At 29.7% G+C, this 15,127-nt stretch overlaps 1 protein-coding gene across 1 annotated transcript in view; it reads left to right on the top strand.

The window, feature by feature from the left end:
- Window positions 1–15,127, top strand: part of LOC106466643 (structural maintenance of chromosomes protein 3-like) — a 102,054-nt gene that overhangs the window by 32,529 nt on the left and 54,398 nt on the right. The window contains exons 7-13 of the mRNA XM_013926933.2: window positions 1,434–1,666; window positions 3,662–3,722; window positions 4,910–4,990; window positions 5,374–5,660; window positions 6,103–6,247; window positions 8,592–8,660; window positions 9,244–9,347. Of these exons, the coding sequence (XP_013782387.1) occupies window positions 1,434–1,666; window positions 3,662–3,722; window positions 4,910–4,990; window positions 5,374–5,660; window positions 6,103–6,247; window positions 8,592–8,660; window positions 9,244–9,347 (980 nt within the window). The remainder of the gene's footprint in view (window positions 1–1,433; window positions 1,667–3,661; window positions 3,723–4,909; window positions 4,991–5,373; window positions 5,661–6,102; window positions 6,248–8,591; window positions 8,661–9,243; window positions 9,348–15,127) is intronic.

Below are 15,127 nucleotides of genomic sequence, written 5' to 3' on the forward strand. Positions count from 1 at the left end.
CAATTATTTTCAGGATTTTTAGGAAAGGAACACTTTCATCTCTGGCATATAAACAGATGTGTATCATTATTAGTTTTAAGTTATTTAGGATAGATAAGTCTAGTTTCCTTTTACAAATTCAAGTCACCAGAAAGAAAAAAGGGTAATTAAGATTTGTTTTATTTTTTATGGTGGTTAAGAGGTCAGTCAATTAACCAACTGTGTATAGAGTTAGGGTAGAACAAAAAACAGATAAATTGTAAAGTTTTACTGAAAAAAAATGATTGAAATTTATTTAGGAGGTTTTAGAGATTACACAAATGAATTTTTAGAATTTTCAGATGAAAAAAAGTATTTTTAATCTTATGAAAATCACTTTGCACTTGAAGCAGTCCACACTTTGACTCGATATGGAAAAAATATTTAATAAAAATACTGCAATAAAAATTCTGATTTTTTTGGCCATAAAAGCTCTGTCTAGCTTACTGAAAGGTTGCAAAATTTTGTGAAGATACATAAAATGTTAGAAGTGATAGTATAGAAACTAAATGTTAATTTAGAATCAAGACTTAGGTCAAATCGACCAAGCCTATAATGAGAGAGTTAAAAGATTAATACTTATATCTTCTTTTGAAAACTGTACAGTTACATTTTGTCCTGTAAAAATATTCTTTAAAGAAACATAGCACAACAGATATTTCACAGTTAACTTGCTGTAGCATCACTTAATTTTGGTTATAAGGTGTCTTATTCAATTATGGTAGGCTAAAATAATTAAATTTATACCATTCCTTTTTAAAATCTTGTGAGGTATACTTAGGTGTTTTTATTAAGTGCTTTGTCATATTACTGAAATAAATCTTTTTATCCTTTGAATAGCAAAAAATTAGCAGCATCTGCCAGTCTATGCAAAAAATTTGTATCATTTATAATTTTATCGAGAACAAGACAGATAAGGTCTATCTTGTGCTACTTTTGATGTAATTTGAAAGATCAAAAGTTATTTAAGAAATGATACATCATTGCATGTTTGTTGTTGATATAAATTCTTGTCTGTACTTGATTACAAGTTACCTACATGTGAAGGAAGATTATGGTGTGGATTTCCTGGTTTGGAATATTTTAAAAGGAAGCAGTAGATAACTGCTTTGCAATGAAAAGTCTACTTCTTTTTTTTGTGCATAGTAGTAGGAACTTACTTGGATGTTGTTGTGGTAATGCTTTTTGCTGTGTTCATAAGACATGAACTTAAAATTTTCTAAAATAATAATTCAATAAGATTTTCCTTTGGTTCTTGCAGATTTAAATTTGTTTAAATAATTTATAAATGTTAAAGATATATCAAAGATTGTTGTACTGAGTATTAACTTGAAGCTTGAATACAGGCTAGTTAGCAAAATTAGGAATGTAGTAAGTGAATTATAGTGTATCTCATATTGAAATTTCTGTTAAAGATTAATCAGATGGCAACAGCACCTGACTCTCAAAGATTAAAACTTCTGAGAGAAGTTGCTGGTACAAGAGTATATGATGAGCGTCGTGAGGAGAGCAAAACTATATTGCAAGAGACTGAAGGTAAAAGGGAAAAAATTGAAGACCTTTTGAAATACATTGAAGAAAGACTACAGACCTTGGAAGAGGAAAAGGAAGAGTTGAAGGAGTACCAGAAGTGGGATAAAATGAGGAGGTAAGTTTGGGTTTTATATTTTGGTAAGAGGCAGTTAAAAAGTACCTTAAAATAATTTGTTGATGAAACATTCGAGTTTTTTATGATATACAATATACCTCTCTGTTAATTGTTCAGAGGAATAGTAGAAAAAGTACTTGAATATGTATAGAAAACAGTAAAAAATACTCATTTCATTTTTATTACTTAATGTCTGATTTTTTATGAATACTTGAAATGTTCCAAAGATTGGGAATTGTTTTTATGTTCTTCATATATTAAGGTTGCAGGACTTAGATTAAATTACTGATTAAACGTTTTCCAGCCTGGTACTGTTGTGTTGATCATTTATACTTTTAAACGTTTTATTGTATTAAGCTTGTAACTCTGTGTGTATGTCCAAATAACTCCTCTCACAGTTTTGGAGCTAGTAGGACCACACTTAGCAGCCTGACTTGGAGTGGCCTGGTGGTGTTCTTATAAGTATGGCATACTGTGGATGTACCAACAATGGCAAAAACACTTATAAAGTCACTCAGGCATGATAAGAATCTAAGAGCTGTTACAAATTTAACCAAGCTAGTTGTTAACTTTCCCATGGGAACAAATCTTGTACTGTCAGTGAAATTGACGATATTCTGTTCAGAATACAGTGTTAAACAACACATCATTTGATAGATGAAAACCTTGACTTTCTATTGGTTATAGGTAATGTATAATGAAATGTAAAAGAGAACTATCAACGAATTGTGAAAGAGAGGATGTGACAAGTGGGTGTGGCAAGAGGGATCTGATTTTCTATTTGATAGCTCTGTAACCAAACAAAATTGAAAACTATAAAAATTACAGTTTGTCTGAGCAATAATGACTTTATAGAGAGTAATTTATATTTAATTTCATACATTTTTGAGGGGTGATGGATAAAATAGGGATGATGACATGCTAAGAGAAAATGTGTAACGTGGGTAACACTTGTAGAAATTCAGGAGTTTTTAAATATTGACTTATAGAATTAAGAACTTAAAACTTGTATACTAATAAAATATGGATTATTAGCTAAGATTTCATGCTATTCTAATTCGTATAAGATAAACAAAAAGTAGTTTAACTTTTAAATGTAAGACACTAAAACCTTGTGTCATGTGCAGTAACGAATACCTGGGGAGATGCGGTTAATTTCTTCCAAATGGAGGAGGTCATAACATACTCATATGCTTCTTCCACAGTCAGCTTGGGTGGTTGGATTTTCCAGTTGGATAAGTTTTTCCTCTTACATACCTCACGTTCTTACTTTTAAGTCAAAAGACAGCATTATTTTACATGTAAAACCTCACATTCTAATGAATTTCATTATTTCTTCATGATGAAGAAGTCAACGTAACTGTATGGCAATGAGTTGAACACACTGTATAAAGAGTTAATTATTAGCCCATAGAAGTCAGTATAATTTTGGAGGTAACTTTTAAGAGCGACTTCAACACTATTGTCACAAGAATTCATTTTCAAAGCACAGAAGTCAGTGTAACTGTGGAAGTAACTTTATGATAATGAGTTGAATACTACTAACTAAAAGAGTTAAATATCAGACCATTTCTTTAACATGAGGCTAATCTTGTATGATTTATAACTAATAATTACTTGACTAAGCTCTTTAGCTTCAGTGCTGTGCTATATTAAATAGTGTATTCATTTGGAACTGGTTTGTATGTGTCCTTTAATGAAAAATGTACAGGCTGCATCCATAAAAAATTGAGTGAAAAGTATTTAAAAATTTGAAAGTTACTCAAAAAGGAAGTTGAGTGGGGAAAAGTACAGAGAGTGCAACCTGTATACACATATTGTTTGTATAAAAATTTGACTTTAAAAATGTTGAAAATAAGCAGTATCATTTTATAATTTTTTTTTTGTTTTTCTCACTTATTGAAATTTTAACTTTCAAGCTACTCTATATTCATTTGAGAAAAAAATGGGTCAGGCTATTGGATATAATTATTATTATCATTGCTTTTTCTCTAGATCCCTTGAATATACAATTTATGATCATGAGCTGAAGGATACAAGGAAGAAACTTGAAGAAGTAAATTATATTTTCACAGTTGTTGTAATTTTTCCCATGCACTGAACTTTATTTTTCACCTTTTAAATTGTTTTAGATCTGTTGTTAATAATTAAAGAAAATAATTTCATTAGTTTAACTACATGTGGTGTAATTTTCTGTCTTTCACAAATATTAATTAAAATGTTTGTTCAGATACTAAGTTTATGCATATGTAAGGTATTAAATGATATCAAAAAAATTTAAGAAATATATTAACTGTAAGATCTTTTACAGTAGTTATAGAAAATCTTTAACATAAATAATCTCTGTATCAAGCAAAGGAACACTATCTAACTTTTGTTTAAAAAAATATATATATATATATATATGTATATATACAAAAATGCTTTTTGAAGTCCCCCAGGGTTAATTTCTCCTCAATGGACACAGCAGATAGCCCAGTGTGACTTTACTATAACAAACACACACATACGTTTTGAAAATATCTTTTGTTTAAGTTATTTATAGATAGTTATTTCCATTTGTAGTGATAAGTACATTTCAAAGTACTGGTGTTAGTGTTGTTTGATCAACATTATAACTTGTGATCCAAGAATGTTAGGCTGAATATGGCTTGTTAGCTACATTTCTTCATCTCCATCTGAGGGATGTTCATCATAAAGTACTTTTTTTTTTCTAATATATAGTATGAAATTCATAGAGGTCTGAAATTATATTTCACTATTGCTCACATTTAAAGAGGTTAAACAGTAAAGAGTAATTATTATTCAAACTGCAGCACAACATTAAATTGATTCATTAGTAAAACCACATAGAGAGACCAAAGTTTGAAAATTTGTTTATATGTTCGGATAACCGTAACTTATGGGAAAAGTCAGTTTTTTCTAATAATACATTTAAAATTACATTTATTTATTGCACATTGACAGACTTTGGTATTAACTACAAATTATCATGTAATAATTTTTTACTGTACTTTCTCCTACTTTTGTCCTAGTTTTTTTTCTTGAAAAAACAGAAGCCTATTTTTGTCCTACTTTTTAGTTATGTTAGCTAGGAGGCCTGTAAATGTACATGTATAAACTTTTGATAATTGAGCTTTACATATTCCTGTAGAAAATGCTTTTGTTGTAGATATTAAATTAACAGTTGATATTTATGCTTATCATCTGCTGCTTATGAATGTAAGAAATTCCTATTTTTAGTTGGAAACTCGACGTGATAGTAGCAGTTCAGTGACAGAGAAGCTGAGAGAAAGTCTTCAGCATGCTGCTGACCAGATTAAAGTAAGTGTTTCTCATGAATCTGCTGATTCTTACATCATTTATGTAAATGAATGAAAAATTTAACCTTAATATCAAGTGGTGATTAAGAGAGTGTTTGTATCTAGTCAACGTGAAATGGTTTTGATGTTGCTAAACTAGCATTGTAATAATGTTCTACAGGTTTTTCCAACACAAAGAGGATCAATCATAAAAAAAAAGTTTTGGAAGATAAGAATAGCAATGACTTATTTTTTGCCTATTAATAATTTGTTGTGCTTTATTTATTATAAATTTATCTTTTGCAGGGTTCAAGATTAAAAAATAAAGATAATATGCTAATTGTTATTATTTTTAGCTATTTTAGTTTTGTTCATGGTAATAATTTGTCTTCTGTTGCTAACTAGAAACTCAGCAAAGAATTGAGAGATGTGAAGAACAAGCTGCAGAGTTCTAGAGAAGAGAAGGATGCTTTAGCCCAGGAACAGGCTTCCTTGTTGAAAGAAAAGACTAGGCTGGAACTTACCATCAAGGATTTAAGAGATGAAGTGGAAGGTGATGACAGCTCGAGGAAGCGTGCTGAACGAGAACTAGAACGCTTAAAGGACACTATTGGCCAGAAACTGACTCAGTTGGATGAAATCCGTCCGCAGTATGAGGCTCAGAAGAAGCGTGAGGAGGAATGCACAAGAGAGTAGGTGAAATTGTTGTAACATAATACTTTATGACACAATGCAGCAAACGCAGGTACTCGACTAATAGAAGATTATCATTTTAATGTGTCTTCAAAAACTAGAATTAATATATACAGCTATAAGTAATAATACAAAGGAAAGAAGGCAGAAAAAAGGTGTAGAAAATTTTGCTATGTTTCACTTTGAAGAATAATAGTTTTAGTACCATCATCATCATGCAAAATTTTTGATACATGAAATATGTTTGAAGTAGCAGTTATAAATTTGGAATTAAAGTAATAGTTGAAAAATCATCAACAGCACTACACTGTATGCTTATTTAAACTGGAAAATTGTCTTATTCTGATTTATAACTTTCAGTTTCTTAGAAAAAATAATTATATTACTGCCAAAAAAATAAACAAATTGAATTTCATAAACCATCATGAATAATTGTCACAGGTTGAGCTTGAAGGAGCAGAAGAGAACTGAGCTGTATGCCAAACAAGGTCGAGGAAGTCAGTTTACATCCAAAGCTGAGAGAGACAAGTGGATTCAGAAAGAACTTAAGTCATTGCAGCGAGCGGTAAAGGACAAACGAGAACAGGTAGAATAACTAAACTTTGTATGGGGAAAGAATGCTCAGTTGTATATCTTTTTAAGTAGAATGTTAGTGATTGAAGCTAATAAGGATGTCCAATATGAGAGCTATAAGTAATAATTAAACAATGTGTATTAATTTTTTTTTCTAGTTATTTAAATTTGACAAATTATTTTCAGATCAGACAGTGTAATTATCTGGTTGACTGATGTGATTCAAGTGATTGTGGTTGAAATTTAAAGCATGTAGTATAAATCAAATGTGCACACTTTAATAGATTGTTAAACATGACAATATGCCTGCCCACTATTATCTATACTTTGTTTGTACCACCAGTTTTTGACTATATTGTGACAGAATATTTTGAATTTTGTATATGATAAATTGACATAAAATTAACTATTGGGAAAGCGTAGAGAAAGAGAATAGTAAAACATTAGGAGATACAAGAAATCAAACATGGGTGGACACAAAATACCTGAACTTATTATTCTGTGAGCATATTTGTGAAGATGAGAGGTAGTGCACTTTATTATTTTTTCTTAAATATATTATGTTATATATAGTTTCCTAACATGCAGATAAACATCACTAGTTTATGTTTATTTACATGTACTGATAAGTTCTGTATATTTAAGAAAATCATTAATTTTTTTAGACAGTTTTGATGTAGTTCTTGCTTTACATGTTTTTATTTCTTATCGTTTAATCACTATAATGGTGAATTGTTATGCAAAAATGTAAACGTTTGAATTGGTAATTTCATAACTGGACTGTATCTTATTTTGTTCTATTATTGATAATAAAGAAGGCAACTGATCTGTATACCATTTTCAGTAATTTATCTGTAATTCAACTATTTTAGCAGTTCATTATGTTAAATAAAAAGTAGAAAAATTACCATTAATATTTTGAGATCCATATTTTGAGCAATATGTTATTGAAAAAAAAAATCAATATCATGTTTTAAGAAAACTTAGACATTTATGAGTTTCAAGGTACACATTATGTTTTAACAATGTTTTATGATATGGCTGTATACTTTTATTACAACTTCAAAATAAAAAAGTTTGTATATCAACCTTGTGGAAATAATTTTATGCCAGGTTTCTGAAACTGAGATTTTTTTTATTTTAAACTCAGCCTGTAATATTTAGGTAATATGATAAAAAAAACAGTAACTTTTGGTTTTGCATAGAAATAATTTAGTTTGAGGTCATGTGATGTAAGTTGATTCATTTATTTACCCTAAGCTTTTACTGAGGTTTTATTACTTTCACATTCTGAGAGGTCAAAGAGCAGTAAAACCATAAAAGTAAATGGAAGTAGATGTAAAAAGCTTAGGAGTTGAGACTTTTAGGATAAATAATTTTAATTCTCTATTACAATCTGCATTCATTATAGAAAAAAAAGTATTTTTTGATTTTAGTTTGAATTTTTAAGTTTTCCATTTCACTGTATATTGATGATTTCACTACAGTTAGTGTTAGGGTATAGAAAAGTGATAAAGGGTATAGTTTTACAGAACAAATTTGAGATTCATTTAGGAGGTTCTAGGGGAATTTGCAAATGAAATATGAAAATTGTAAGTTAAAAAGAAGCATTTTTATTCTTAGCATGAAAATCTCCTTTCACTCAGACTGATAAAGTGTAAGTTTACAGACAAATCTTTAGTAAAAATACTTGATTGAAAAAGTTGATTTTGTAATGTTACTAAAAGCTAGCCAAATTTTGTGAAGATACACACAATACATTCAGAGTTATGTGTAGTTTCTTGGTTACAACACTGGTCAAATTGATCAAGCTTGTATGCATAGGGTTTTTCTAGCTTCATTTAAAGGAGGCTCCCCTTCTTTAGGACTTATAACACTAAAATTCAGATTTTGATTCATGTGGTGGGCAAAGCAAAGATAATCAGTTGTGCTCAGCAATGAACAAACATAAAAGTTTCTGTGTTTATAAATGCTGTATGTTTCCTAAACAAATTTAATGCACTGAAATGAAGTAAGTGAAGGTTATTAGATTATTACATTCAAATGGTAACTTGTTAGTAATTAGCACTATATTGTATAGGAAATAATTTGCATAAAAATGTTTTTCTAGTTTTTAAAACAACATTTAACACTCGTCTAATTTGTCTCAGACCTGCGTGATATTTACTAGTCAAGTTCAGCTAAAGCTATTAATAATCTAAGCATAATTAGACATTTCCAATAGAAATTTCTTTGAAGGGATTATTAAAATTGGTCTATGTTTTGGTGTTTTAGAAACTTGTATGTTTAAAAAATAATTCTTTGTAACAAATCTGAAAGTAATAAATGAATGTTTGATTTAACTTTTTTCTTCAAAGATTGAAAGACTACAAGAAGATGTTAGCAAAGATGCTGAAAAGAAAGGAATGCTGGAGCAGAAAATTGATGTGAGTAGTTCACTTAGTACATGTGACATTAATAAAATGAAATGGAGCTACAGAATGATAAATGTTGAAAATTCAAAGAAATTATTAAAATTATTATAAGGAAAAAAGGACATTATGACATTATATTGATCAAGTAACTTTCATCAAATCCTGATATGATATATTCTTTATAATTCTTTGGGAATTTATGTAGCAAAGGGTATGTGTTTTGTAGTTTGAGTTTTGCATTGATATATTTCAGGTTTCTTCTATACTTTGCTGATTTCTGATTTTTTGATACAACTTTATTTTGCAGCTACTTTTATTGTATTAGAAGTTACTCTTCACTGACTTCTTCTATTCCTACCAAAATTTCAATTTAGTTTTGCTTTTTCAAAACTAAATTTTTTCTTAAGAGTCCAGTGTAAATATTTGAACTAATTTTACAATGACCATTCTTCTTTGTGTGTGTGTTTTATTATCAAACAACAAATGATTATGAAATACTGTAAATCTTATTGGGAACATCTTTATTTGTGATTTATTAAAGCAGATCCATTTAATTTTAACTTTTGAAATGTTTTATGAACTGACCAAACTTTAGGAGCTCACCAAAGAACTTGAGAACCATCGGGTCAGCATTGACAACCAGAATAAAACATATTATGAAATGAAAAAACGGAAAGATGGACTTCAGAATGAAAGAAAGTAAGATCAGTATTGAAATATTTTTGAAGGAAATGCATACTTACCAGTGTTTCCTCACCCACTCTTTATGGCTTCATTATTCTGCTTTGCATGCCCATATCCTGCATTTGTTTCTTCCAATCCTTCTGTATTCTGTTTTATTTTTCACTTCTATAGTTATGGATGACATAGTTTTATCTGTGTCATCTAACATCCTTCTCCTGAACTGTTGAAACTTTAGTACTCAGTTATGATCAGAAATAAGAGTTTTCTGTTTTTAGTTATGAAAATTATCTAATGTGAGATTCACATATATCCTGTGAGGAAATAGGAGATGATTAATTTTCCCTTGTTTGGCAGTGTTGATAAGGTCAGCATGTAAAGCTTTAGAATACTTGGCCATTGTGAGACATTAAACAGTAAGTGTGGTAATGGATAATGAATTATTCTTACAGTGTTGGTCCAATGTGTACCATAATCTAATCTAAAGCTTGCACACTTCTTTGTGTTGTGTTAATTACATGCTGTACCTAAACATACATATGTTTATTGTTCTACCTGTCTTTCATTCAGGTGTATCATCATAATAGTTTTGGATATGAGAATGAGAAACCAACAAACACATCGTTATGCTAGTCCCATGATATGTTTACTTGTTAGCAGCTAATAATTTGTCATCCCCAATTGAGACAGTTCTTTATTTTGATTTCATGGGTCATTAAATAGGTGTGACCTTTTTGTAAGAAAGGTTGTGGGTAATAAGGTTGTTTTGTGATGTATTTCTCAGTTACCTGCAGGAATTATGTTTTGTAACAATATTGGAACATCATTAGTGTCAAATATGTTGTTCACCACTTGCACTAAAATCCTCTTAAGTGTTATCTAACATCACATCCTGTTGAATCCTGAAGTGTCGTTTAATATGCTCTATTGAGGATGCTAAATTTAGTAATGTTTCATCTTAAGGTATATTTTTTTTAACCTAATTACTATCATTTACTTTATTACTCCAATATCATTTTAGATATTATTTATGTTATTGGTTATCTTCCTGTGGTGCATAAATCTGAAGTATTGTGACCCAAAACTCTGTCATATAATATCTTTAACATTCTGTATCTATCCTTTATGAACCAAAGGTTCTTTAATACTTTTAATGGTTTTTGAACCATCCAAACTTCTGTTCTGCGAAATCCAGAAGTACTTCATATTGAAGATTCTTTAGTATTGTCAACACTTGTCATTTCCGTCTTTATCTTGCTGAAACCTGGAGTGTTATCTAACATTGCATCCAGTTGAATCCTGAAGTGTCGTTTAATATGTTCTATTGATGAATAGTGAAGTATCATTTTAGCATCCTATCTTGTTGAATTCTGAAGTGTCATTTACCATCCTATCCTGCTAAATCCTGAAATGTCATTGAGCATCCTATCCTGCCGAATCCTGAAATGTCATTGAGCATGTTATCCTGCCGAATCCTGAAATGTCATGTAACATCACATCCTGCTGAATCCTAAAGTGTAATTTAACATCCTATCCTATTGAGTCCTGAAATATCATTTAGCATTCTATCTCGCTTAATCTTGAAGTATCATTTAGCATCTTACCCTGCTTAATCCTAAAGTGTAATTTAACATCCTATCCTATTTTTCTGAATCCTGAAGTGTTATTTAGCATTCTATCCTGCTGAATCATGAAGTGTCATTTACATCATATCCTGCTGAATCCTAAAGTGTAATTTAACATCCTATCCTATTCTTCTGAATCCTGAAGTGTCATTTACATCATATCCTGCTGAATCCTAAAGTGTAATTTAACATCCTATCCTATTCTTCTGAATCCTGAAGTGTTATTTAGCATCATATCCTGCTGAATCCTAAAGTATAATTTGATATCTTATTTTGCTGAATCCTAAAGTGTAATTTAATATCTTATTCTGCTGATTCCTAAAGTGTAGTTTAACATCCTATTCTTTTGAATTCTGAAGTTATTTAGTATCTTATCCTGCATACAGCATAAATATACACCCACAAATCTGGTACATACATGTATGCCTAGAAATAGAGATATATACATGTAGAAACTGTGCCAAAAATAAAAGTCTTATCATTATATTTAAGTCACAAATTAAACTCTCAGAGTTTAGACTTGGAATTGGAAATAACAAAACTTTTTAACTCTAGAATTAACAATGATGTCCATAAAGATAGGTTTTAAACACAGTTATCTAAACTATTAGTGTATGAAATTGCATGTGAATCCATGACTTTGTGGTTTATATGGCCCCTGACAAAACAATGTAAATAACATTAATGTGATAATTAATTCTATTAATTATTGTTAGGGCCACCTGTCTATTTTACATAGGTAAATGAGTGATTTTACCAGTTTCCTTGGTTAGTTCTTTGTACTGAATGCTGCAACTAACAAAAAGACAAGAGTATTTGATATGATGTAGTTTGTGGAAATGAATATTAAGAATAAACCATTAATAATTTGAGGGACAAGAATGGTATATGAAAAATTTATAACTTGTTAAGGTTAGTATTTAGTGTTTTGTTTTGATAACTGATGAAAACTTTGAGTTATATAAAATGTTAGAAAATTCAATGCAGTGATCTCAAAGGAGGCAGCTTTAACTAAGCATAATAATGTTGTTTTTAAACTAATTATATGTAAATTATGATTATTAAAATTGTTTTCATTTTCTAATTTAAATTAAAATGCTAAAATATGAAGGTTTTTGTTACAGGTTTACACTGATTTCATCTTAGATTTTTGTAATACATGTATTATTGTCCTAAATATATGATGTAAAGTATGAAAATATATTTATAGTTAAAAAATGATATATTAAAATACGGTTTTTGAAAGAAATTCATTGACTCACACTATAATGGTCAAATCCCATTATATGCATTGAGTAATGAAAGAGTTGTCGCTGAGTGGTTTAGACTAACTGTTTTCCTCTAGTCTGTCAATTCCAAATTATCTCTTGAGTAGCTGTGTGTGTGAATTTCAATAAATAAATAAATGGTTGAAAATATTATTAACAACAAGATTATCCTACTGATGAAACAATTCTAATCATGATAAGTTATATAGATTGTACATTATATATAAGTAGCTATGCTTATTACTTTGATTAGAAGTTAATATTAAATGTATCATAACCAAAAAGGAATTTAAGTTTAATAAGCACAGATTCCCCATGAAACCGACTCTCCAGTTAGGTATGTAGTACATAATTTCAAATTTGGTGTGAATATTAAAAAACAAAACTGTAAAACTTTAAGAAACCAAAAAAATAGTTATCTAAGCTTAAACTGTTAATCCTCTCTCTTCACAAGCATCTTTTTCTGTGCATGTCACAAGGTTATAGTGAATTACATTCAAAATCTAATTAAACTACTTTCTTTTCATGGTATACCAATAAATATAGCTAGTAATCCTTATTTTAATAGTATATAAAGTTTAAGTAGTATTAACACCCACATCATGAGCCAGGAGGACGTTTTTTTTGGTGACAAAAAAATCACCCTATTGTGACATTTGTTGTACTGTTATGGAAATTTGTGAGCATTTTGATTGGTCAAAAACGATGTGTTTGACACACTATTTAGACCAGTGACAAACCCTCATCAGCCAGATAAAGTCTTAGGGAAGTTAACTTGTAAATGCAAGCATCCTAAATGGGCTTTTTGGGTAAAATGCAGTTTTTGTGATGGTTTGTCACAAAAGACAAAGTTACCTCATAAATGTGGGGAGTAAATAACCAGTTGCAAGTGAAGCACCGATTGCACTATGAACAAGAGAAATAGGAAAATGTAATGATTATGAGGTCAATGAGATTGAATTTCAGGATTGTAGTGATGCTAAGGAATATCAGAATGATGTTGATGATGGTGCAATTGAATCTTTAGTTTCGAGAGATGCTGATGAAGTTCAGGATAACCTTGATGTGAGTGCTGCTCCTGTTTCTTATAAATTGCACAGAACTCTAAACGGAAAGCTCCAATTGAAGCCAGTTATGCTACTGGTATTCATGATTATTGTGGTTTAGATTCCAGCTCAAATAATAATCTACCTGGCACAAGAGTATGCCATTTGGTTGGACCTCCCACCAGAGACTAAAATTTGTCAACGTATCACTACCTTAGTAGCACAGTACAAATAGCATGGGTAAATTCAGACTGTTCACAGGGGCATTCAGAATTCCTTTAGAAGTACTTTGGTAAACATTGTTGCCAAAACAAACTTCATAATTATACCTATAGTGGCTTTGGCAAAGTTCAACATCATTCATACGGGTGACAAGGAAATTGTCACTTATTCAACTGATGCTAAGGTTAAGCCACTCGTCTCTCAATTGAAGAGTAGGCATAAAAAAGCAAAAGAATATGAGATTGCAAAGCATCAATCAAGATTAAACTGTTGGTTAAGTCCCTTATCTTTGTTTACTACCAGGCTTCATACTGTTTGGTACTGTTTGGGTAGTGCATTCAATCGCTTGTATATATAAAAAAAAGTAGGGTTAAGTGTCATTCACGGTCGACAGCAAAAAAAAAGTATTTTTTTATCTTGTTTTTCATGTGTACCCTTTAGTTGTTACTATAAAAGTAACAAAAATGTAAAAATTGGAAACTTCTTATGTTAGTTAAGGTTAGATTAGGTAAAATATATAATATTAATAATATAATAAAACATTTTCATGAGGTATGCTTATGAGTACGTCATGCATAATGTAATTTAATAATGTAATATGAGCTGCACATTCGACAATAGATTTACAACTTATAATTGCAAAATAGTTATACACACTTCAAAGAGCAATGAAACAATAAAATGTAAGTATAAATTTACATAAACAAATGTAGTTTTATGTTACAATTTGAAGTCATTCTAGAAAGAAATAAGGGTAATTTAAACTTATTTTGATTTTTTTTGGGGGGGGTTATGATGTTTGTCAAATTAACAACCTTATGTAGAGTTAGGGTAGAGAAAATAACAGATAAGATATTAAGTTTTACTGAAAAAACATTTGAAATGTATTGAGGAGGTTTTAGAAAGTATGCAAAGGAAATTTGAGATTTTTGAGATGAAGAAAAGTACTTTAATCTTAATGTGGAAACCACGTTGCACTCAAAATAGTAAAAAAAGTATATATATTCAAGATCAAATGTTTAGTAAAATTACTTCATTAAAAAGTTTAATTTTTTTTGTACAAAATACTTGCAATGTTTACTAAAAGTTTGCCAAATTTTGTGAAGACATGCGTACTATATAAAAAGTTATGGTACAGAATGTATAATTAGTACAAAATGGTTATTAGGTTGGTCAATTTGACCAACATCATAGTGAGAGAGATAATGTGATTTTAATTTTGGAATAGGAATTTTTATTTTAATAAATATTTATAAATAAATTAAGTTAGAGGAGATATTCTACGTTAATATTTAAGTTACAAGGAACAAAAGAAAAACTACAGTATTGAACCTTTTGCCAAATTTTCTGAAACTTTTCTTTGGTTGAGATTATTTTTCCTGTACTTGTTTTTTGTGAAATGGCTTTAGTCCATATACAAGATATAAAAAGCATTTCTAATAAAATTAAATTCAATAAAAAAAAATCATTTTCAGCAAATCCCAAACAAGAAATTCATTCATCAGGGGCTGTTATTATATAGGGAATAATATTTTTTATCATGTATCAAAAGTCTTTAATGATAAATGTTACAGTTAATGTATCTGCAAAGAGGGGGGGGGGACCAGGTACCTATTTTCAGTTATTCCTTTAGGCTT

The sequence above is a fragment of the Limulus polyphemus genome, unplaced genomic scaffold (genome assembly GCF_000517525.1).
Source record: "Limulus polyphemus unplaced genomic scaffold, Limulus_polyphemus-2.1.2 Scaffold2330, whole genome shotgun sequence".
Lineage (NCBI taxonomy): Eukaryota > Metazoa > Arthropoda > Merostomata > Xiphosura > Limulidae > Limulus > Limulus polyphemus.